General features: G+C 35.6%; 1 protein-coding gene across 2 annotated transcripts in view; it reads left to right on the top strand.

Annotated features, from left to right (window-relative positions):
• TAFA5 (TAFA chemokine like family member 5) overlaps positions 1–26,185 on the top strand; it is a 290,769-nt gene that overhangs the window by 104,927 nt on the left and 159,657 nt on the right. For both annotated transcript variants that reach the window (XR_009486599.1, XM_059847285.1), the window contains exon 2: positions 7,751–7,900. Coding sequence is in view for 1 of the 2 variants with exons in the window: in XM_059847285.1 (XP_059703268.1) it covers positions 7,751–7,900 (150 nt within the window). In the remaining variant the exon portion in view is untranslated. The remainder of the gene's footprint in view (positions 1–7,750; positions 7,901–26,185) is intronic.

Below are 26,185 nucleotides of genomic sequence, written 5' to 3'. Positions count from 1 at the left end.
CCATCTAGATTACCAAAAAAACAACTGCATTTCAGTGCCACTACTAGAAAGAAAATGTCTTAGGATTTTTTTGTTGTAGTCTTTTGTGAAAAGGGAAGAGTAGTGTTACAGGCAGTAGTGAAAATAAACAGCCTTATTTTAAAGAAATTATTTAGACCTACTTAACAGGAGAGTAGGGTATTTACTGTGATAATAGTTGTCCTACAAAAATGACAGAAGATTTTCATAATTTGAATTTTTTATTCATGCATAGGTATGAGTTAGCATATGGCATGTTAACAAGGCTGGATAGTGTTAGGTAGCTGTTGTCTTCAGCTGTCTACTTTGGCCTTCAGGTTTGAAACCTGCTACTGGCACGGAATAATGACACAGTTCTTTTTGCATAGGATATAACTTAGTTCCTGGTGGATGGTAATTAGACTTTGGGGTTATTGTCTCTGCAGTTTAAGGACTGAGATATATCAACAAGATTAAATAAAACAAAATTTCAGTATGCTAGATCTTTACTGCACAGCCCTTACTGGCCCTTACCCAGTTTTACCCAAAACCTGCTGTTGAACTCAGAATCTTGTAGTGCACATCTTGATACAAGTAGGATGGCTACTTGTATGATGAGTTTTTAAAGGCTGTTCATTTGTAAGTAGTTTTCAAATCCTTCTAGAGTAGCAATCAAGTAATCCCAAGATAATTTTTTTGATAGTACAAAGGAAATCCTGAGAAGTTAAAAGTACTGTTTACCTGAGCAGCTACATTATATCTACTTCTGATATATGACTTTATCTGCATGTTCTTTCAAGCTGATTTCATGCTCCCTGCAGTGACATATTTTGCTAACACAACAGACTTGTTCCTTCCTGACATACAGCTTCTGGCTCCAACAAATGTCAGTAGCTTTTTAGACAATCCTGTGCTTTTTATTCCTGTCTTTCTCAAGAGGAATATCAGCATCCCTCCAATAACATTTTTTCCCCTATGGCTATTATGTTTTATAAACAGACTAGGTTTATTTTACATGTAGAGGCTGGTAAAGAAACAGAAGGATTTTTTTTTCTTTTTATTTCTTTTTCTTTATTTTTATTTTTCATCTTAATTTCCTTTTGCCTTTTTGTTTCTTTTTCTTCCTTCTTTTTTTAACATCTTTTAATATTTTTAGGAAAGTAATAGAATAACAGCCACTTTCTGGCTTATGGAAATAAGCAGAGCTTTGTTCAATCCTGAATTCCTGCAGTTATTTCCTTTCTGTAACCAATGGAGGCCTCCAGAAGCAATTAACTAACCCCTTGGAGCTGCAGGTCCTCCTTGGAGCAGCTCTGTGGAGCTGAGATTTGCAGTTCACACTGACTTACACAGAGGCAGAAATTAGTTAAAGAAAATGGATTCAAACACCTTGTCATTTCTACATTTGCAGTATTAAATATGTTTTAGTGTAATAAAGGGGGAAAAATTGGTTAGAACTAGGTTCCTAGCTACAAATTACTTGTTTCCATATTTTTTCATACATCCTTTTGACTTTTTTTTTTTCTAGTCTGGAATTCCCCTTTGTATACCAGTTCTGATTGAGAATTCCATTTGGAATCTGAAATCTTGCAGTTTGTTTTTACTGCAGCTGGGTTTTACATTTTTCTTTCTCTTGTGTTTTAAATAGTCAGATAGTGGGGAAATTATTCTTAATTATACAACAAAACATTAAGCAATTACATGCAATAGCAGTGTCAGGTGCAATAAGTTAGGGCATTACTCTTATCTGGGAAAAAATGAAATCTCAAATTGGGCCCTGAATGTGTCTTGAATCTCCACAGACTTGATTTTCTTTCCTGTTCAACTACTTAGAAGGCTAGGATCTATCTTAATTAAAATTTACTGCCTATTTCAGAACGGAGGAGCTGAAAACTATTTTCCTAATGTCTGTGCTGTTCATGTGCTTGAGATGGCTAAGTGGTATTCTGAAAATTGCAGTAAGATTAGTAATTACTAGGGGGACATAATATACTGTTTCATTGCAGTGGAACACTGAAAAATATTTAAAGGAGAAGGCATTATTCATATTTTTCTCATTATTCATAAATTTTACCTAATTAAGTTCTACAGTGATTTTTTTTCTTCATAAAATGGGCACTCAAGCCACACCTTTTAAGACACATCTTCTTCTTTAATACCACTAAAATTCAAAATCACTCCTTTTAAGATTGAGAAGCTACAAAGGTCACATTCTAATGTTGACTCTCATCAAGTATAGCTCTGAACCTATAATGAAGTAAATGTAAGGAATCTACTGGAAAAACTGTGCTGCTTTTTACTCTACTGGGCACCTGTGGGTTACATCAATAGATTAGGATTATCCAAATTAATTAATTTTTTGTTTCATTGGTTTTGTAGTCTACTCTCAACATAATCATAAACCCTCAAGAAAAACTGGTAAAGACTGCTTTAAACAGGTTGTCTAATTCTACTAGCATGAAGAATTGTTTTGTGTAGCCTTGTTTCTTAAGCAGACACAACATTTGTTTCAATGAAATGAATAGAAGGTCCAAAATGATATATGAAACATCTTGGAAACAAATGCTTTTAATGTTATTGACTTTGAAAAGAGGAAAGGAAAATAGCTTATTTCCTTAAACATAATCTATTGAAAAATTGAGATGCCTTTGTATCACATAAGTTAACAATTGAAACAATATTCTTATTTGATAGTTATTCTCAAATGGTAGTGATTAATTTCAAAAACTTTTCCCCATACTGGCTGAGCCAATTCTGCTCTTATTTACTTTATTACTTTATTTTAAATACTTTTCTTTTCCAGAAGCATTGTAGAAGCTGTCCTATTTAATGCTAGTTTAATTTTCACAAATTTTACTATTGCAGCTTAAACATGAGTGTGCTTCTTTGAGGAAAACCAATTCCTTGCCATAATCTCCCTCATTATGAGCTAAAGTTTAAAAAGTAAAAGTAACTGGACTGTCTAGAATTGGATCATGTTCAGTGAAAGAGATCTTCTTTCAGGACATTTTGAGGAAGGATATATGACAAAAAATGGAGTTCCACTAAAACACATGTTTTTTATATTTTAAATTGAATTATATTTAAATATTTTTTACTCAGGTTAATGTCAAACTGCAGATAATGAGTGACAGTTCCCCCTTATTTCAGTAGGAATTGTTGATCCTCAGCTCTGCTCAGGAGTTGGCATGGCTCTGTTGTCAGAAAGACTTCAATATTGTAATAGAAAACTACTGAATGTATTCCTATGATCTGATTTTGAAACAACTCCTGCATTGTGCTCACTGACAAAAGCATATCTGAATCCAGCCAAGAATTTTAATACCATCTAACTTAATGCATTTTGAACTAAAAGAGCCTGTGTTGCTAGGCATCAAATTGGTGATGCATGGAAAAATTGTTCACTGAAACTATAATATAAGCCTGCATGTACAAATCACAAGTAGGTTTTCTGGATGAGCATGAAATCTAAACTCCTGGAAAAATCTATATATTTAGATCAAGACTACTTTCACTGTACCCACAGATTTCATTAGTTCATAATTTGATTTAATTTCTTTAAATTAATTTAAGGTAAAGCCTTCAGATTTACAATAAACATAAATTTTAAAAAAAGTGTAACTTGATTGCTGTAGTTAATGTGGATTATCTAGGTTTCTTATTTCCTATTGAAAAACAGAAATATTTTTAGCCACAGAAAGTTAAAATATTATCCCAAGCACCTTCCAAAACAATACATATATATCTACTATTTAAGGCTTTTAACTAGTGCAGAAAATACAGGTCTTTTAAAATATTTGTTCTTTCAATAATGTCATTTAGTTTAGAAGAGTCTTAGTAGTAAACATGAAAAATGCCCTATGTTTTTAAGCTTTTCAAAACCAAATTATTTTATTTCAAGAATGCAAGTACTAAAGATCTTTTAAAAATATGCTCTATTTACCTTGAGATATTTCCTGCACATTTGCTAAATGTATATCCCTATATTCATGATTCCTACACTTCCATGAAAGTCTCGCAGTTTGAGGACTGATCATAAATGGACTTGATTTAGAAAAAAACAAAAAAAAAGTGATGTGTACAGCAGTTTCTGTAAACAATTTCAAGATACAATCCAAGAGTGCAGTCCTGTTTTACTGAAAATTTTAGTAGTTGTGATTTTTTCTTTTTGTTTACGTTGACTTGCATTTTTAATGCAGAATCCTGTGTTTTTCCCTTTTTCTGAAATAATTCCCTATAGAAGCATTTGTGTTTGTGGTGGGAGAGAGTGGGGAGAGATCTACGGGCATTTTAAGAATGCAGTGCTACACCATAAAAGAGCATTAAAGAACTGAAACTTTTCTCTGTTTAGTAATCAGATGGAGACACCACAAAATCAAATAAATTGCCGGTGAGGTCTTAATTATTGGAATAAAATTATAAAAGAAATATTTAATATATTTACATATATATATATATATATATATATAATAACAGTAACAACAACAAAGATCTACTAATTAACTTGGAAAGCTCCAGTTTTATAGTACTTCTGAAATGATCCTCATGTTTGGTTCATTAAACAGTAAAATCCAAAATTTTCTTGGAAGAAAACTTTTAGACAAGGCTAGGATGACTCCATTCTTTAATGATGCTTGTATTTTTTTTTTCCACCATTATTTTGTTTAGGTTGGAGGGTGGTGAGTTGCTTTGTGTGTTGCAAGTACGTAAAGAAAATTTAATGGAAGTGTGGAGCCTGTATGACTGTTCATGGACTGTGGCTCTTAATCTCTCACTGGAAAAGCTCCAGTGAAACTCCAGCCATTTCTGCCTTGAGATTTCTTCTCTGGCTTTAGATGTGAAGTGGAGCATGTTCAGAGGCTCAGCAATGAACAGCCTTTTTTCATTAACATCTCTGAAAGAGGTCACTGTGTTAACTTCCCTGAAAATGAAAGGTATCCTAATTTTTGCAATTCAGTACTTGCAAGAAGCATATTCATTTAGTTCCATTACTGTGTACCTTATATTTCTAGATTAAATTGTTAAAAAACCGATGCAGCACACGTCATTTAAGTGTACTCCTGTAGGCTTACTCTCTACTTAAGGAAAGACAGAGAGGATGTGTTTTACACCAGGATGACTATCTCTTGGGAGATGGCCTTCCATAACCTTAACTAATACATTTCATGCTTTACAGCCATCTAAAGCCAAGTAACACTGGATGTACTCTCTGCTGCAGTGCTCAATATGCTTGCAATCTTTTTAGCCTGTGACACAATTGGGAGGAAATATTTATGTCATGTACGTAAGAGCTCCTGTAGCTCTACAACAGCTTACAATTTTCTTCTGCTATAGAAAAAAGAAAAGCAACAGACAAAATTGCATAGCAATTACTCTTGTGTAGGTATCCTAGTTTTCAAAATTCATAAAGAAAATTAGGTCACTATGCCTGGAAGAAATTACCATTTCTGAAAACCAAAGCAGAACTAAAATTCTACTGGTCCAGAAGCAGAAAATACCATTAGCTGTTCTCATTGGTACTCATTGCTTGCAGTCCCTGGAAAACTCATTGCCTTCACAAATTATCTTGACATAGAGCTTCATTGTTTTTATTCTCTGAGTATAGTCATTATTTGCCTTCACTGTGCTGTAAGTCTGGTTCCTTTCCTCTGAAATGAGATTTTATACAATTATTCACCTAGATTGTATGATTTATCATAGCTTTTAATGAAAGAAATAGGCTCATGGATAGCTGAGAATATGGAAATCTGTACACTTACATGTCTTACTTACGCTTCCACTTTTTTTGTGGCCTAAGGCATCAGGATCTAAATACAATTCTGATTAACTTTTTTTTCACATGATCTACCAAGACAGCTATATTCCTTAGGAACAATACACCTCCTACAACCCAGAATGAAATATATTAGTGCTGAGGCAAATGGCATGGGTTTTTTTTCTTTTCTTCAGTTCAACATGTTTGAGTATAGCTGGATCTCCCTTGTCTTTTTTTAGAAAATTATGTGCCACTATCTTTCTTGCTAAATCTTTGCATCTAATCCAGTATTTTTGAATGAACAAAGAAAAAAAGCTACATATAACGGAGTAAAAGTCCTCTAATTAATATGTTTATCCTAAGATGTTTTTATTAACAGACTGGGTTGAAAAGAGTAGAAACACAGGACTGACCATAGCTCATGAGTCTAATGGCCAGCAGCCATTAAACACTGGGGTGATGATGTTCACCATTGTGAATATGATTTATGTGTTTATAAGTGCCTAATGTATATTACATACATGTGTCATATATTTCCATGAATTTGTAGTACCTTGTTCCATACCCTTCCTTGAGATCCTAATTTTTGCCATTTTGTAATTCACTGCAGTGTAAGAGTCACAGAAACACAAAATTTAGGTACCTTAGCAGTGAACGAGACACAATGCTGGTGATAGTCTGCAATATTTTGCTGTTCCACACAAAAAGCATTTTCACTGCTTCTGAGAAGAATAGGCTGGGTAAACTTGTATTCTGAATGAAAAAAAGAAAGGAGCATAGAAAAATAGCATTGCACCTTTTGACTTAAAGGCCATTCATATATATTTCAGGTTGATATGGTTTTATTTTTTTTAGTTTTGATGTTATAATAAAATGTTTGTTTTTTCCTCTTTTTATTTCTACAGCATTAAATGATTTACTGTGAATAATATTAAAACTGCATTTTTTTCTAAAAACAATATGGAATTTTTCTTTTTTTTTTTAATAAAAACTAAACCGTGGAAAGCTTGAGATTTACAGATGGTGTTGCACGTTTACTACTGTACTATAAATCCCAGAAATTATATATAATGCAAAGGGGTTGCTGGGAAATTTTTTTTGGTCTTTCTATACATTGAAATTCAAGAATGTTTCTTTCCTGCCTGTAAAAGGTAGTATTTTGGTATACTACTAGCCTACTATTGGATGTACCAGAGGAAATGCATTGCTTTAAAAGTATAACATTAACTTCAAACTAACATTCTTCATAAAATAATTTTTTGAAATTTTTGTTTTGTTTCTCATAGCATAGTCCAAATTCAGAATTAGGTGGTGTGGATTCCTTTAGTACTTAGGAAAAGCTACCTATATTAGACAAGTCAATTAAAAGGAAGTAATTACTGAGCTAAGGGTGTGGTGTCATTAAAACCATTTGACAGTTACATAGTAAATTTAGTAAAAGAAAAAAAAAGAAAATAACAGCTACATCAAATATGAGTCAGGGAGAGAATTAATTACCTTTCAGTTTAGATGAAGCAAGAGCCAAAGGACTGACAGTTTGTCAAATGTAGACATGCTTTGAAAGGCTCTTTCCTTCAAAAGCAACACACAAAGCAGTTAGGACTTCATTGTATTCATGGAAATTTGGGGGAGTTTTTATTTGCTGTATGCTTTATAATTTCTTTTCAGAAAGTATGGAAGGAGCATACCATTTAAATTTCATTACCATGAAAGTTTCTTCCTTTACTTAGCCAACATAAGTAAAAGTAACCTGTGTAACCTCAGCTCTGGCTTTTGTGGAACAATAATCATTTTCTGACAGAACCAGTGTGCAGGGTTTTCATATGTCCACCACAAAGAAAAATTGTATGTCATCTCAGTTTTATTATATCCATCGGCTGGCTGCCCATTTGTTGTGGAGTGTCTGCTGTGACTTAGGGCCGTGGCTCTATTTGGCTGTAATAGATTTCCAGTAGTGCATTCAGTGACTCTGGTACCTGTTGCTGGTTTTTTTTCCAGGTCAACTGGCTGCAGGTACATGTGAGATTGTTACTTTGGACAGAGATAGCAGTCAGCCCCGAAGGACTATAGCCCGACAAACAGCCCGCTGTGCATGTAAAAAAGGACAGATTGCCGGTACAACAAGAGCAAGGCCAGCATGTGTTGATGGTAAGAAGCAAAAATCTATTCAATCAGTGTCTGCCAATATAAGAGTTGTGTCTCACAAAAAAAACCCAAGAAACCATAAAAACTCAATAGAAGAAATTTTCAATTTGTCCTTACTAACAATGGCAATAGCATTGAAATTCAACCAAAGGGTACTACTGACTAATAGTATAGATATTACAATTACATTTTTTTCATTGGAAATTTCACTTTTGTTTTAACTTGATAAGCAGTTGAATGTTAAGGGCATGATGCTGTTACATTCTGCATGTGATTACAGAAACAGCAGTGAAATGACATTCTTTTTTCCTCTACTTTTTATTCTTTTAAACATTAAAAAAATGCAGCAAGCAAGCCTCAAAGGTCTTATGCCACTGGGAGGCTAATGTGACTGCTCCTGTGTGATATTTAATACTGTTGAAGAAAGCAGTGATGCTATAATTAGAATACAGTATCTGAATGTACATCACATGTCCAGTATTTCTTCTCTCTTTAAAATGAGTTTCTGTATGATTCACTGCAGATGCACTGGTAGCATGTAGCTGGAAAACTGCTCATACAGGGAGGTATGAAAATGTTTCACTTTGAAATAATTTTTTGAGACAAATGAAATTCTCTGTTATGTTAACAGTGGGAGAATCTTCAAGAGAGGTCTGCCTTGCAGGGCTTTTAGCAAGCATTAATATTAAAAATGAAATTGTGGACATATTGAAAATAATGATGTAGAATTATTTGTTTTGATCTAGTCTCCATTAGCAAAATTTAAAAAAAAAAGCTTATGTATAGAACTATAATAAATATGGATTAGCTTTTAATACTGTCTGGTTTAAGTCCTCAGATAAAAATATTGTGGAGAACACCCTACTGTTGCCTCAGAAATTGGTCTTACCAGTGATTATCAAAGACAGCTCAAAAGGAGATTTCAGAGCCAACCCACAAAGCTAAATATAGAACATCATGCATATTCTATTTTTGCATTTTTCTTTCAGTGTTTTTAGTATTCTGTAAGATAGTTTCTTAGCTGTCTCTTTCATAATATAATACTATATCCAGTAGCTCTACTTTCATGTTTTATTCTTAGATCATCAGATATAATTGGTTAAGAAAGGAATGATTTTACTGTGTCATTTATAGTTGTGACATTAGGAAAAATGCTTACTACCAATAAAAATATTCAACATATGTTTCCCATTTTAAAACAAGAAAGTTCTAAGCAAGAAAAAAAGAATTTTGCATCACATGATGGGAACAAAACATAATTTTTTGTCAGTCAGTTTTGACCTATGGTTAGATTGATTTGCTGTAACTTGGGTATCCAAAGGTAGCTGCTAACAACTCCAGTTTTTCTTTATACCAAATAAAGAGCAAAATGGACCTTCTCAGAGTAATTTATCTCATCTTAACTCTCTAGGATAAGTCAGATGTATCACTTTCTGTTACACACTGTTTTTCTGCCTTGCCTTGAAACACCTGTGAGTATCTTAAAATGAAACTTAGCTGGAATGTAAATGTCACTAAAAAGACGTGACTGCACCTCATCCTTTGAGATTGTTTTCAAAACATGGAAGCTTTGAGTTAATTTAATATTTGAAAATATTTTTCTTTCTTTACTTATTTCTTGGGGGAAACTCATGAAGTATCTGTTTCAAATTCTTCTTGTGCTTTCAAATGTGCTTGATCATCATTTTATGAAAAGAGAGAACTGAATGACAGGATCCATGGTTTGAGATCATGTAGTCAGAGAAGGTTTTTTATGTAATACTTCATGTTTGAAAAAATAAGTGGGAAGTTAATCAGTTGAAAAATAAAGCTTCCCTTTAACATTTGTGTCTAAATACCATAATTTTTTTTTTTTAAGGCTAGCAAGGAATCACATGCAAAAAGTTGAGGGATAATGGGTAAAAGTTTCTTCTGTTGATATTCCAATTACACACAAAATGGTAATTTTTCAAAATGAGAAAAATCATCATTTGAAACACCCCAGGGATTCCCCAGTATTGTACACTGAAGATTCAGCTGGACAGGGTGCTGGGCCATTTTCCCTAGACTGGCATTTTTGCCTAAAAAGGTTGGACCAGATGATCCTTGGTGTTCCTTTCCCACCTGGTATTCTTTGATTCTGTGGCATATTAAGATATATAACATGGTTCTTCATTATTTTCTGAAATGTTTATAATTAGGATGTTGAACCCTCTGCTAAGAATAACTACAAGATATGTAGGACATGCTACTTTATTTTCCTCAGCACTGCTGGGATGTTTTGTAATCAGAGCTCAAAAAGGTTAGTAATACCTAGAACTGTAGATCAAGTTTCCAGACTAAAATGAAAGCAAAAGTCAAAGCTTTGATCTGTAGGTTTTTCATGAATGAAGTTAAAAAATTAGTTTTACATAACTTCAAAAAAATTTTATAGGAAAGAATAAACAAGCATTCGATCTTGTCTCTAACCTGCTTGCAAGTAAAGCTGGCAGATAAATTGGCCACTGATGGACGAGAATCCATCTGTGAATTTACCAGGTTCATAGTTTAAAGAATTAACACTGAATTCTTCCATATTTTTACACACATTTCTAGAGTAAATTTTTTCAAACACAAAAGTGTTTTCTCAAACACTTAAAGCTTTATTCTGAACATGACATGAAGGCTACATAAAATTATGTAGCAGAGAGCTGGTTTTGTCTCCAATATTAAGTCAAACAATTCTGATTTAGGAATTTAACAACTAAACATAATTGCTGGGTTGTTTTGTTTTAGTTTTTTTATAAACTAAATGGGATAAAGAATGGGATAAAGAATCCCATTTTTCAAACAAATTAACACTTCCCTGAGCTTTCTTAAATAAGATATGGAATGTACTTTTGCAATTTTTTCTTCATCTATATTATAGTTCATGTTAAGTACATAATTGCTATTTGACATTTCATTTTTGCTGTTGAAAAAACCCTCCAAGATTTGGTTCTTTTCTTATAATTCTTTATATTGTCTTGATTTTAAAGAGATTATTTCTAAAGTGAAGGTGGAACTTAGACCTTTAATACAAATTCATATGTGAAGGAAGCAGGGATAGTAAGTGTGACCTGCTAACCCAATAGTGAGAAAATATTAGCTAACAATTTTGTTGCATCTTCTAGCAAGAGAGTGGTTTAAGAATTCAGTATCAAAGCTGGTAATTTTTACAACCTTAAAATGGATTGTTTTGTACCTTGCTACCATTTTTACAATGTTCAGTGGAGAGAAATACCTTAGAATATATTCAGTTGTGTAGTATTTCCTGGAGCTTTGAAATGCAAGTGTCAATTCTTGCAGCAAAAGGAGTAGGTAATTTAAGGGCTCTTAAACTTTACAAACATTGGGTGAGATTGCACTTGTCAACATTGCTCTTATAGTAAGTCCTGAGTTGATTATCAAAATCCACTCTGCTTTCCACTGCTGCATCACTGAAGGTCTTTTCCTAAGAAAGGAAACACAGTCAATGTCAGATAGATAAAACTGGAATTCTTAGGAATGGAAATACAGTTTTTAGAACTTGATCTGAGCAGTACATGAAGAACAGAGGTTTTCTTGAAATATTTCCATATGATGGAGAAGGTTGATTTGATTTGTATTTTTTTCTAGCAGTCTTTAACTATGGCAGATTGCTAATGTATTCTGAAAAAATGGCATCGATATTCACCCTGATTTAAAGCTTGATTTAGTGTTGATTGCTTCATATCTACACCCACAGAGTCATAATGTATATTTGGTATGTTTTGTTATGATGTAATTTTTATTCATGAATGTAGGGTTTGTGATATTATGATGGTGGTTTGCCTGCACTTTTCATTATATTATTTTTATTTGCAACTGGTGTTCCCTAGTCCCATTTTTGAGATCAAATTCCATAGCAATGACCTCAGTTGCATTAGTTTGATAAGATATTTTATTTCAACATAGCATCTGGTTTATCACCAGTGTAATTTCCCTGTGTGTCAGTTAAGCTTCATCAGTTTTTTAGCTGGAACCAAGTGAGAGATTGGAAGATAGCAATTATTCTTTGGGTTTGTTCAGTACCTTTGCTAATTCAAGTTTGTTTTAAAGCAAGCGATGAAAAGTCTTTGATAAAAGTTTGTGGACAGATGCACCCATGATTTGTGTTCTTTCACAAGAATTGTATAAATATGAAAAGATTTGTTATGCCAAAGCATTTCTTAGAATACAAGGATAGGATCCTGAGAAGTGTTCAGAGAACTTTTAAATGTTTAATAATTCCAGTACTTATGTAAAATATATATTTATAGGTAAATGAAATAAATTGCAATTTTTTTCAGAAAATAGAAATAGTTGATGAGAGGAAAAACAGTATGAGAGAATTTGTTTATTTGCCTGAGAAAATTAGGATGGCAGTTATTATTTTGCTTGCCTGAATTCTGTGATTAGAAGACTCTTATGCTCTGGATTTGAGTACCATTTACTTTTTTGTCCACTAAGTGCTGTGAGAAATATCAGGAGTTTAATCCCAATACCCAAAAGTCTTAAATTTGAACAGTTGTAGCTCTGGTAAGTGAATTCAGAGTGTTCAGACACTTTTTGTTACAAATCAAAATATGGTTTGATTGGTTTTTTTGTTTGTTTGTTTTTACTTTTTAGAGTTTTAGTAATATTGAATTGCTTTTGCAAGCGTTGTAGCAATATTGGTTTCTGTAGGATGTTTATGTTTATAAGTTGTTCATACATTATGATTAACATGCTTTTCAGCTGGCATTGATTGATTTTCTTTAACACAGACACTCAGGATCTACAAGGAAGTCACATTAGTTTCAATCAATAATTCCCTGCTCTTCTTATTATCTCTGGGACTCTATAGGGAGGTGTAGGGGTCAGAACTGATCATTAATAGAATCCTAGGTCATGCACTTCAAACAAAACTGCTTAATAACTGGAAAGTTTCATCATTCTAAAGAATTTTAGACATATTGCAGGGAGCAAAGAGAAAAAAGAAGAAAACAGAAATATAATTACTTTAATAAATGAGAATTTTGCTTTTACAATATAACATTTCATACGCTTGGTATTGCAATATTTAACAGAAATATCGCAATAACAAGCATATTAAATACTCTAAACGAGTATTTAATACACTTGGTATTGCAATATTTATGTTATTTTATAATTATTTTATTGCAGATATTTCAAATCTTCCTTCACTGTAATTATTGTACATTTTAGTTAATTGCATTTAAGAAATGTCTCTTTAAAACAAGTAAAACCAAAAGGAAAACTAGTATGCATATCAAACATATTTTTTGACATGGCTTGAAGAAATAATAATTATTTTCTTCCTTTCCTCATTCTAACTTCGACATATGCAATCACAAATGCATCTGTATGTATAGATGCACCAGAACATGTAAAAGGCTTTGTTTTCTTTCAATTACCTCTAGACAATTCCATCAGAACTACAGATTTTCCTAGATATTGATATGAAAGTAAATTTTTTTCTATTACTCCTGAGCATCCCTTTCCTATGCATGCAGCCTGACAATTTCCGCCTTACTGGTCACTTTTCTTTTGGAAACACACAAGAAGTTTCATTTCAGTTACTTTGCTTTCAGCTCAAAACTAAGGACGATATACGACATTCCAAAAGAAGTTGAGTGAAATTTCTTGTCTCAATAATATCACAAACTTTGTAAAATAATGCAAAACATGTTCATATTGAATACCTTTGTTCTCTGGTAATGAGTGTCGAGTGTCAGTTAGAGATTGAAGTGTTCCTGGGGAAGAAATGCTGCTGTTCAACCATAAGACAGAAACTGAGCAGTGTTAAATGGAACATATCGATAGCTGCACCATCAATGGCAACAAAGATGTGTCTATAAGAAATACAGGGAGGTAAGTTAGGTTTCCTCTCTTGACTGAGAATGCATAAAAGGACTAACCAACCACATGACATAAAAAGCAAGCAATGAAAAATAAATTCAAAGCCCTGCCAAGGAAAGTAGCTCACAGGTTGATAACTACCCTAAAGGAATACTTTAATGAAGAAGGGTAGGTAAAGGTTTCACTATGTTCTGAAATATTTTGTACCTAAACTCAAAAAACAGAGGATCCTTCTTGAATACTGTGGCAGTTTTGGGTGCCTCAATATAAGATGGACATCAGGCTGTTGCAGTGTGTCCAGAGGAGAGTGACAACGATAATGAAATGTCTTAAGGGCAAGATTTAACGAGAGGCAACCGAGGTCACTTTGTTTGTTTAGCTTGGAGAAGTCTGAGGGGTGACCTCATCTCATTCTACAACTTCATCAAGATGGGCAGCAGAGGGGAAGATCCCATCTCTTTGGTGACTAGTGTTAGGACCCAAGGAAATTGAATGAAACAGCATCAAGGGAAAATCAGATTGGACATTTGGAAAAGGTTCTTGACTGAGAGCGTGGTTGGGCAATGAAACAGATTTCCTTGAGAAATGGTCTCAGCACCAAACTGGTCAGAGGTCAAGGAGTATTTGGACAATACTCTAGGTCACAGAATCACTAGGTTGGAAGACACCTTCAAGATCATTGAGTCCAACTCATGCCCCAACACCTCAACTAAACCATGGCATTGAGTGCCACATCTAGTCTTTTTTAAACATATCCAGGGATGGTGACTCTGCAACCTCCCCAGGCAGACCATTCCAGTATTTTATCATGCTTTCCATAGAAACTTTTTCCTAATATCCAACCTGTATTTCCCTTGGTGCAGCTTAAACTGTGTCCGCTTGTTCTATCACATGCTGCCTGGAGAAAGAGACCAACCCCCACCTGACTACAACCCCCTCTCAGGAAGCTGTAGAGAGTGATAAGGTCACCTTTTCTCCAGGCTAAACACCCCCAGCCCCCTCAGTCATTCCTCACAGGTTTCGTGTTCCAAGCCCCTCACCAGCCTCCTTGCCACCTCTGGATGTGCTCAAGCATCTCAATGTCCTTCCCAAACTGAGGGCCCAGAACTGGACACAGCTCTTAAGGTGTGCCCTCACCAGTGCTGAGTACAGGGGAAGAATGACCTCCCTGGTCCTGCTGGCCACACTATTCCTGATCCAGGCCAGGATGTCGTTGGCCTTCTTGGCCACCAGGACACTCTGCTAGCTCATATTCAGTCCACTGTAAACCAGTACCCCCAGGTCCCTTTGTGCCTGGGCACTGTCCAGCCACACCATCCCCAGCCTATAACAGGGGTTTGCAGGGGGTAATTGTGGCCAAAATGCAGGACTCGGCACTTGGACTTATTAAACTTCATTCTACTGGACTCTGCCCATCCATCCAACTGTTCCAGGTCTCTCTGCAGAGCCTTCCTACCTTCCAACAGATTGACACACGCTCCCAGCTTAGTGTTGTCTGCAAATTTACTAACAAAAGACTCAATGCCCTCATCCATATTGCCATTAAAAGTATTGAAAAGAACTGGCCCCAAAACAGACCCCTGAGGGACTGACTGGCAGCTGGATGCAGCACCATTCACCACCACTCCCTGGGCCCGGCCACCCAGCCAGTTCTGAACCCTGACTGCCTCTTTTGTGCTGTATTAAGTTCCCAGCAGATATCTGGAAGGTTAAAGTCATCTACAAGAACAAGGGCTGGTGATCCTGAAGCATTCTCCAGCTACTTATGGAATAACTTGTTCATCTCTTCTTCCTGGTTGGGTGGACAATAACAGACACCCAGTAGGAAGTCAGTTTTGTTGGACTTCCCCTTAATTCTTACTCATAGGCATTCAACTTCATTGTCATTAGTTTTAATACCCTTGGCATCAAAATCTTCCCTAATATAAAGGGCCACACCTCCACCTCGTCCACCTTTCCTCTTCTTCTGAAGAGCTTGTCATCCAGTGCAGTGCTCCAGCCATGTGAGTCATCCCACCATGTTTCTGTGATGGCAGTTACATCATAGCTCTGCTGCTTCTCCATGGTCCCCAGCTCTTCTTGTTTGTCACCCATGCTGTATGCGTTAGTGTACACGCACTTCATCTGGGCTACTGATTTCACCCCTAACTCAGGCTCACCGCCCTTGGGCATGCTTACAGACAGCCCAGCTGCATCCCCTTCCCCCTTCAACCCTAGTTTAAAGCCTTCTTAATGAGTTCTGCCAGTTCATGAACTAAAATCCTTATGCCTTTAACAGAGAAATGGAGCCCATCCTGTTCCAGCAGGCCAGGTGCTGTTAAAGTTGCCCCATGATCAGAGAACCCAAAATTCTGCTGATGGTACCAACCCTTGAGGCACTTGTTGATCATGTGTGCTCTCCTATTCCTTTCATCATTTTTCTCTGCCACCAAAGGGACTGAGCAGAACACTACCTGTGCTCCTGCCCTATCAACCACTTGACCCAGTGCCCTAAAATCCTTTTTAATTGCCGGATGCTCCTCTTTTCAATCTCATCACTGCCACCCTGGAGTATCAGCAGTGGGTCAGGTCTAGCCTTCAATCAGAGGGTTGAATCAGCCTAGGGAGGCTCTCGGTAATATCCTGTACTCGAGCCCCAAGGAGGCAGCAGACCTCCTTGTGGGTTGGGTCTGGTTGACATATGGGGCCCTCTGTTCTCCTCAGAAGGGAATCACCCACCACAATTACTGTTCTTTCCTTTTTAATGTTAGAGGTGGTGATCCCTCTGACAGATGAAGTGAAATTTGTCATCTGGTTATTTTTAGCCCTGAGAGGAGCAGGGATTGGACTTGATGTTCCTTATGGGCCCCTTCCAGCTTGAGATATTCAATGATTCTATGATTCAATGACTGGACATGGCATACTGCTGCAGACCAGGATTTTGCATAATGTTAGTCTTTTCCACAGAACAGTTCATTCATAGCAGTCAAGTAGCAGGGAGTGAGTAGTGATCACAGCTTACAAGTTGGGCACAGTATAGATTTATGGTAAGGGAAATAATGCCAGGATAAGAGTGAATAAAATGTCATTGAAAATAAAATACTTCTTGTACTTATAACAAAGACCTGGAAACACTTTTCACTTATAAGCATCCCACTTCGAGGCTAAACCTGGCATCAATATACTATTTGAAGTGAAGAGATGGCTGCCTTTTTAAATTATAGGGCAGGGAAATATTTAGGAAAGCGGAATTATTTATGTGATTTGGAAGGTGGCCAGGAACCAGTGGTTAGCACTGATACTGTGCAAAGAGTGCTGAGAGAACTTTAATTGCCTCTAATGCTTAGTGCCTTGCTTTCACATTTCATCTGAAAGACAACACCTTCAGCCTCCTGGTGTTTGATTGGATGCATTAGTTCATCAATGCTAACAGCTTCGTTTCCTTTACTTCCTTGACATTCCTATGCAGCCACCCATGTAGTCTAATCCTCTTTCATCTATGTGCTCTGATGGCAGTTTCAGCACAGAAAAATGGTTAGAGGTTATGTGATGTTAGATTGTGAAACCATTTTCTGAGGAAGTGACTAGAAGCCTAATTACTACAGACATTTTAAATTGAAGTGGACAAAATAACTAGAGAGCATATTATGCATTAGCATAAGCATGCACTGAATCACTGGGTAGAGTTTTCTGTGCTTGATATCTTGCGGCAGGACACTATCAACAACCACAGCAGTCTGATTGCAGTCTGATTCATTACCTAACTTCAGGCAATAGGTCAACATGACATTCCTAAATTCAGGAATTTGGTCACTGTAAGCTCCCTCTGCACCTCCCTCTGCAGACAGGGGGCTGTGATGGACATTTCAGAGGTCACGGAGTGTGAATATCGGAATCACTTCTGAAAACTCGTCTCTTTTTCTTTCATGGCATTAAAGAAAGCATGGGATGACGAGCAGATAGGTTTTCTGCTTGAATGTAATGTGTGTAAATATTTGAGGCCATCAGCTGCTCAGATTGCCTTCTGGAAAAGCCACTGTCTTCACTGATTAGAGGCAGTTTATAGAAAAAATGTAACATGTTTATATTTCCCCCTCTGGTTGTTATCCTACCTTCCAGTTATCCCCAGAAGAGAGGGAAAAGAGAAGATTCCAAAATCATTCATGTGTGAAGGTGGGCTTCTGCCAGGGCAATGTTTGAACCAGTGAGTGTAAGAGAATGTAGAGAGAGGAACCTTTGTTAATACCCCTGTCATCAATGGGTGAGGGGTAACTATAGCTAAATGACATTTCAGACACCATGTGAAAGTAGCATGGTCAAGGAATATTCTCCCCACCAGTAATCCCATGAAGCACAAAGAACTATAAACAACAGCAACAAAAAAATGTTCATAAAAGTGAATCAAGAAAGGCTATAACATGGTTAGAAATGATATTTTAAAGCTATGTACCACTCTTTTTTTAACTTACTTTTTAAACTGAGATTTAATATCTGTGGTGATATATGATGTGTCAGAAGAGTTCTAGAAAATGTTAAAATTGATTGCTAAATTAATGACAGCATTAATGGCATTACTATGCCCAGCACCTGAGACAGTGTATTTAATGCTAGGCATTATTTTATATCTCTTTCAGAATAGTCTGCACAGTGCTGATTCAGGGAAAATATTTTTTCTGGACACAGAACCTTAGCCAGATATTTATGGTGATACAAAGGAGTTGCCCTTCCCCTTCAGTAATGAGATGAGGTCATACTGGAGGAAAAAAAATATTTGTGTCATAAAAACTGGCATTTTTGTATCAGAACTAAACTTTAATATGTCTTGATTCTTTATTTCTCTAACTTGTTTTGCTTATGTTTTGCTGCTGTGTTATTTTAAAGTGTCACAGACTTGCAAGGTACATCATAAGCCAGTCTCACACAGTCCTAGACTAAAAGCTGTTACAGTCTAAGGATAGATATCATTGGTGATACAAGGCAATAAGGACATGTAGCTGCTTCTTTTTGTTAATTAGGGAGTAGGATAAGGAGGAAAGCCCTCACAGCTTCTTTGTACTCTCAGATGAGGTGGAAGTGGAAAAGTAGAATTTCCATCCACTTGTTTCAGAGCATGTCTTTTGAGAGCTTCAGGGGTTCATCTAGCATCCTTCTGAGAAGAGCATACACAGAGAACTTCCACCCATATTCATCCCTTTTGAGAGGGCAAGGTTCAGCCCTAATTGAATAAGAAGGACGGTCAGGCTAGACTGTGCATCACAAAGGAGAAATAAATTCTTATTTGGGATAGAAAAAAAAAAGTGTTTCAGATAATGAATAGAACTGATTTGGAGTTTGATTTTTTTAAGGAAGGAAAGGCCTATGAATTTTTTTTTTCAGTTTTTGTTGGAATGTTTTGGTGCACTAACTAGCAGCAGCATTACAATAACAATAACCAATGGAAATAATCGCCTGTTTTCTCTCCAGTTATATCATGTAACAGTTTACAAAATTGAAAGACTCAGTCCTCCTGACCTTGATAATACATTTTTTTAAAATTTTATTTTTTTATTTTTAAGCTTACTGTCCAGGGTACATGTAACACAGATTAAAATAATTCAAGAAAAGGCTTTCTTTGGTAGGATAGACATCTTCTGCACAAAGCAGCAAGCATATTTTAAATTTCAGGCTTCAGCTTTGAATGCATTACTGAATTTTTAATTTTGTTAAGCATAAAACTTTGAGGGCTTGCTAAGAATATTGACGAATTCTGAGCAGCTTTTAAAAAGTAAGTAGTTACCCCAGACACAGTATTGACACTCTTGCTTTAACAGCCTTAAGTCAGAATTTTGATGTAAGTTTTGGAAGTCTAATCACTATTTATAAGTATAAAGCCAAGGGAAATGCCAGCCTTTGAAAAGAAGGCTGTAGCTCTGAGTGTAGGTGCCAGCATAGCCCTGCCCAAAAGATAAATGACCCACATTCTGGTCATGTACACTGACACAGCCCCCGGCTGCCTTACTATGTGTTTATGTGGGGTGCTACCTGATGGGATCCCTGTAGAAGGGCTTGTTCCCTGTCTGAAAAGCATCAGCATCTTGTTCCCAAGTGAAGTTTAATCTTCCTTCAGAAGACAAATCATGATACCCACAAAGTGCCTGGATGGAACCCAATTTTATTGTGATCTGAATTTGTTAAACTGGAGCGTATAATGTTTTAGCTAATAATATCAAGGTTTTCTCTGTGCATTTCATCTTAGAGAAGTTCAGGAACTCCCACAGATGTCTGTCTCTTTGAATCTGAATTTTTGTATAGATTCTATCTGAATTTTTATTTTCAACTGCAGGCAGCCTGCTTAGTAACTTCAATGTGAATGTTAGAAGCTCCTTGTTGAAGTGGTGGGCCGCAAGCCGATAAACTGCCTCACAGTCTTGGGGTAGGAGGACATTTGGGTTTAAAAAGGCTTGGTAGGTCTTCACTCTTAGAAAATACTGCTGGATTTTTAGTACCAGATTTCCTGAAGAGATGTAATGCTAATGAACTGAGTTTTGCAGTTTTGCATTTGTCACATGTCAGAACTGGAAGTCTTGGTCTGTATGAATATTTTAAGTACCTGACCTCTGTTCATTTGAATTCATATCACACTTTAATTTTTGTGGTTTCACCATCCTACACTAAAAAGTGCTGAGTTAGTGTTGTCTTCCTTTACCAGTGATATGAATGGCATTATCTGCTCTGGTTGGTGTTAAGCCCCAGACTTGTTTGATGAGTTTCTTAAAGGGGCTTAGGTTTTTTATACCCTGAGGCAGGGGCACAGGAGAATCATGACATTCTCCGGAGGTTTGCACAACAAACTTTTACTGTCAAACTTGAGAAAATAAGGGCAAATTTTCAAGCAAATATTCAATCCAAATAAAGCATTTTGCATGGCATTGACTTAGAAACCTCTAACCCATCCAACTTTAACCAGATTTTGAGAGGAGGAAATTAGGAGAACAGAGAGCAGAGTAGGAGTGACAGAGAAAGGTTGATAATCACCTTTAGAATTCCAGTGCAATTGTAGCTACTGAAAAATCCAAATGCTGGGCCTTGCCCACGTGTGCCTTTGTGCAACTGCTCTCATCTGCTTTGGTCTCCTGGGGCACTCCCCTCCAGGTGGGGCCTCTGTTGTGCCAGTGGCTGACAGTCATTCCGGGCTGGACAAGAGGTTCCAGGGGATGCAATGTGGAACAGTGCGTGCCTCGCTTTTCATAGAATTTACCCTGCCTCTGGTTCTTTAAGGTAACCTCAATGCAGCTAATTTTGAACCTGTTTGCACGGTTTCAAACCCTTTGGTTAATGTGGGAAAAAAATATGTATGCTGAGTATCGTGTTGACTTCAGTTCTGTAGATACAGTGCATAGCATAAGATTTTATTTTCTGATAATCATATGGCATTTTTCATATTTATCTCTAACTTATAGTTGTGTGTGTATATATATATATATATGTGTATATATATATATATATATATACACACCTCGTTTATGTATAAATATATAGAAAATAGAAAATCCCTTTGTTATGTGGCATTGGAGTGAATAAATTGGAAGCTGAAAGGACAAAACACAAAATTCTTCCCCAACATTTAGTGCTTCTGCTCCAATATTACCTTCCTGGTCAAGGATGACTTTGCAAGTAAAAAAAACCTCACTGTGGTACAAAGTTACCTAGCTATTGTAATTGTCCTAAGCTGGTAATTACACCCATGAGAGTAGTTTCCAGGACAAGCCAGAGGACTCAAGTCAGGTTTAAACAAGTGTAAGAGCCCATCCATCTATTACAAAGTCTAAACTAATTTATTATGAATTAAGTGGTGCCAGTTCTTTGTGTAGGAAATTCTACAATGACATTGTGTTCAGCATGCAAATAAAGATTATGGAAGGGTTTCTGTACTTGAAGTAGTTTTTGCTTCTCTTTCAGATGTCGATGACTATATCTGGAACATGAGCATGAGTCTAGATCCTATTACAGAATTAATAAAATAGCCTACCCAGACAGAGAGACATGATTCCTATCTTGATAGTCTTATAATTTAAGATTCACATACTTTAACCTCTTAGTCAAATTAAGAATGCTATTGAAGCTAATGAACCTGTTTCCTTGAATTTGGATTTACCGGATCAGTTCTCTTCAGGATAGCTAGATATAATAAAAAATAAAAAAATAATGGGATCAGTGCAGTGGCAAGCTTCCCGTAAGAAAGAAATTTGTAGAAGATGTTCAGATTCATGTAAGAGTAATTTGAAGTTCTTTGTATAAATGGTTCCCTTTTTTTTTTTCCCTAAGTTTTTATATAACAATTGCTTCAAATACTGTACTTTTCACTGTAATCTAGTAATAATACAATGCAGGCTTTTATTTGGAATAGGAAATTTTATATGAGAAAGACTAACTGCTTCTCAGTTTGCATTGGATTTTTTCTGTACTCTGAATTTAGTTTTTTAAAATTATATTGTGGATTGTTAAGATAAAGGGTTGCTTCTATTTATTTTTTTAATTTATTTTGCATTGAACCTTGCCTCTTAAAATAATGAAGAATAGTGTTCCTTTGATCTTTGAATTCATATCATAATGTGATGAGATTTTGAGGTGTGACATCCTTTTAGAGTGCCCCTGCTAGCTTCAATATTATACCTAACTTTGGGGTATTCTTCAAAGTTATGGTACTTCACTTAAATGTTAATTTGCACAATATTCAATATTGAAATTTTCAATTCCTCAGAATACTGAGGCCATGTATAGTATTTTCCATTTATAACATGTTTTTTATTTTTATTTTCCCATAACATAAAATATCGAGATTTTCTGCACTGAAAAACAGGGGAATAACATATTTGAACATAAATGAAAAATTACAGAAAAGTTGTGCATGATAATATGATGCTCACAGTCTATCAATAATGAAAATTCATCAGAGTATATATATATATATATATACACATGATAAGCATAGAGGAAAAAAAGAGGTAGAGATTGAAATTAAAGCAGTCTAAATTTCTTGTGATGTTCGTGAAAGGGAGGTTTAAGAAAATTATGAGAATATTAGTAAGTATGCTCAAATATATTAAAAAATTGGAATATCTCCAGATTTTTTTTTCAATTTGAATTTAGACAATTGTTTTTTCCTTTCCTAGATTTTACCTTTATGATGTAAAGCCGAATCCACCCTTTTGAAGGGTTTTCAAAAGATTTTACCAATTGAAAAAAAAATTATTCAAGAGAATGGAAATGGGGTAGATGCTCTTTTCCGTCTCCTTACCCTCTCCCCCTCTTTTCCATACCCTTTGCATGCCCTGATTTGAACAGAAAAGGCTTCCACTGAGTACTAGATTATACTTTCTACAAACTTATTTGTGTCCCAGATTTGTTGACTCTAAATACTGTATGATATCAGCTAGAAAATCAGCCACAGTCTTGGTGTTCAGCAATCTGCAGCCTTGATAGCCATCTGTGTCCATAATACTTTCATTAATAGGATGTGCTATCATCACACCAGAGTTTCATTATGCTGCAGAGGCACAGCAGCTGAGTAAGGAGAGATAACTAGTAGCTTACAAGAGTTGCATTAAGAACATAGACATTTTGAGAAAAATAAGGCATAACTACCTCTGAAGGCCTTTCCTGTTTTCTGTAAGATTACCAGTAGCTACTGAAACCAAATTTTTATGGGTTTTTTAATACATTTTATAAGGATTGTTTCTCTACTGAAGTATTTAATCATTGATCTCAATAAAGCAGTACTGATGTCTGTTTCAGGTACAGATTGCATAGCTACCATTTTCTGGTAGACATTCAGTAGCAGAGTTGCAGATGTAATCAAGAATAAAGATCTTTTCTGAAAATTGGTTGTTGCTGCTGGATTAATCAACATAAAAAGAATATAACACTTCCCATACCCTTACTGGAGAAAAAGAAAGGAAAAAAAAAAAGGTCTCTGAGATTGTTCAGTAGCCTATTTACATTGGTTTTCATAAAGGCATTTTAGAAAAAATGATAATGTGTTCATAACTTAGTTTACCATTGTTAAAGTCTTTTATCAACAAAAGTATATCACATCCTCAATAGAAAAAAGAGACTGGGCTCATGTCAAAAGCTTCGACTTCTTAGGTCAGTCAAAATTACACTGATTAGAAAAAAAATTGATACGTTTTTAAAAGATGATTGGCAAGATTCTTGTTATTGTTTCTTATGGGTGTCGCGGCAGCATAAAAGAACAATCACAGTCCTTTATTATGCTGCACGCTGTAGAAATTCAAAATATAGTTAATCCCATTCCTGAAAATGAGATAGAAATAGGAGGGGAAAAGGACCAAAACTTACTAGAGAAAATATGAGACCAAATAATCTTGTTCCATGCTTGTTTGATTTTGTTAATTTTTGTAGGGTGTAGCAGAATTAAGTTGTGCTGAGAGCTGATAGAGCCAGATGAAAACAATTTATGATGGAAAGAGATTCTGAAGGGAAAAGGTGTGAAGGGGATACAGCCATAGAAAGGACCTTGAGAACTTTGGGTATGCAGAGAAGCATATGTAAGACAAGGAAGAGTGAAGGGCCAGAGCAAGTCAACGCAGAGTAGAGGAAGTCCTATCAGCATTTTAAAAACACTTTTGAGCTTCCCAAAATAGTTTCTTTTGCTGATTAAATATGTACTTATGTTATTTTTCGGATAACATCCTTAACTGTGTTTTTTTTGTGAAATTTATTTTTGGGTTTTGCTTTTTTCCTTTTGGTTTTTGATTGGTTGGTTTGTTGGTGGTTTTTTTCTTTTTTTTTTTTTGTTATTTTAGTAGTGTTGTTGCTTTCTGGACTACTGGACCTCTAAAAAGAAGCAGGAATGTAAAAGAAAGCGAGAAGACATAGGGGGACATAAAGGATGAGGAGAGGGTGGAGTCAAGGACAAGAAGCTAAACACTGTGGCCTGGTTAAGTAAAATTAGAGGTTGGCTAATGAGGTGAATCAAAAGGCAATACAGAGGAACTGAATAATTGCAGTGGTAATAGCATGCCTTTCCAAGTGAGTAAAACCTGTAATTAGCTACGAATTTAGCAGAAATAAAAAGAACAGGTATAGATTCACCTGAAGATAGAAACAGAAACCCATTTTGTTCTCATATTTGTGAGGGATGGTAGAACCTGAACCAGGAAGGTGAAACAGAAGTTAATGTTGCTATATATCTCTGAATATATCCTTACTTTTGCTTTCTCCTGAGCTGCTTTTTAACTTTTTAGTATAAGAGAAACAGTATTTGGTTTTACCAATAATATATGCTTTAATCAAATAGATTAATTAATCTCCCAAAGGAAGACACTAGTGAACAAGCTGAGTTAGTCATGTTACTCACTTCCTCAGCCTTTAGCCCTTTTCTCACAAATCCATTAACAGATATTCATCGGCTATTGATCCTCTTACGAAAAGAATTTGGAAATACCAACCATCACCTAAAACACAAGATAAATATGCCTGCCCTCCAGAGTTACTTGACATCCAAATTGGTGTAGGACTTTTAATTGCATTTCTTCTCTTCTTATGTTCAAAGATAAAGTATCTTCAAGATTTTGATGAGGAAACCTTTTCTCCTGCAAGTAACTGTTGTGCAGAGGTTTCTTCAGCTACTTTTCTCTCCCATTTATCTTGGGTAGACTATTCCGATCAGGGTGCCCTTCTTTCTGTTGTAAAGTAGTTAATCATATTTCTAAATATAATGTGAATAAAAATATGAGCAAATCTGTTCCTCATTGCTTGTGTAGTATGACAAGGACAGTATAGATAATGTTTTCATAGACATTCATCTTCTTGACCTGTTTTTATCCTCAATGTATGCTTTTTATGTATGTGTATATATTTTTTGTTTAAAATTATGGGTAGCTCCTGAGCTTCATGAGAAAAGGTGAGTGGATGGAGTGTTTAGAATGGAGAAGACTGAAGTATGCTCAATGTCAGGATGCATAAAATAGAAGATCTGATACTAAATATCTCATATGGAGAGATAGATAGTTTAATAGAAAACTATTTGCAGTTTTGCAAATGAGAGAGGAGTGACATCTCATATCTTCTTCAGAGTAAATGTTTCTTTGCTGATAACTCCAGAATAGTTAATCAAATGCTAAAATCCATTATTCTTCATCCTTCTGCCCTGTCATAGTACTGACTAATCATCTTTTCAGGAGTTTACAACAAAGTTCACAGAAGTCTTATTGGTAAGGATTGAAAGGTGCCCAGTAATGGTCATATTACATTAGCTTAGAAGGCAAAGTTAGAAGATGGCAGCTCTCTGTAGTCCATTTTCCTGTTATACTGGAGAGAATTAAGCTAATGAGGGCAGCAAGAATTTTGCAGTACTCCTTTACACTAGCACTTTCAAACAACTTACTGGTAAAGACATTGCATCCTCTGCTAGGCCTTCAGCCACTTGGTTGTCTTTTCAAAGTCTTC

This window comes from Haemorhous mexicanus, chromosome 5, assembly GCF_027477595.1.
Source record: "Haemorhous mexicanus isolate bHaeMex1 chromosome 5, bHaeMex1.pri, whole genome shotgun sequence".
In the NCBI taxonomy this organism is placed as follows: Eukaryota; Metazoa; Chordata; class Aves; order Passeriformes; family Fringillidae; genus Haemorhous; species Haemorhous mexicanus.
Note: the sequence above shows the minus strand (reverse complement) of the source record. Positions and strands in the feature narration are given on the sequence as shown.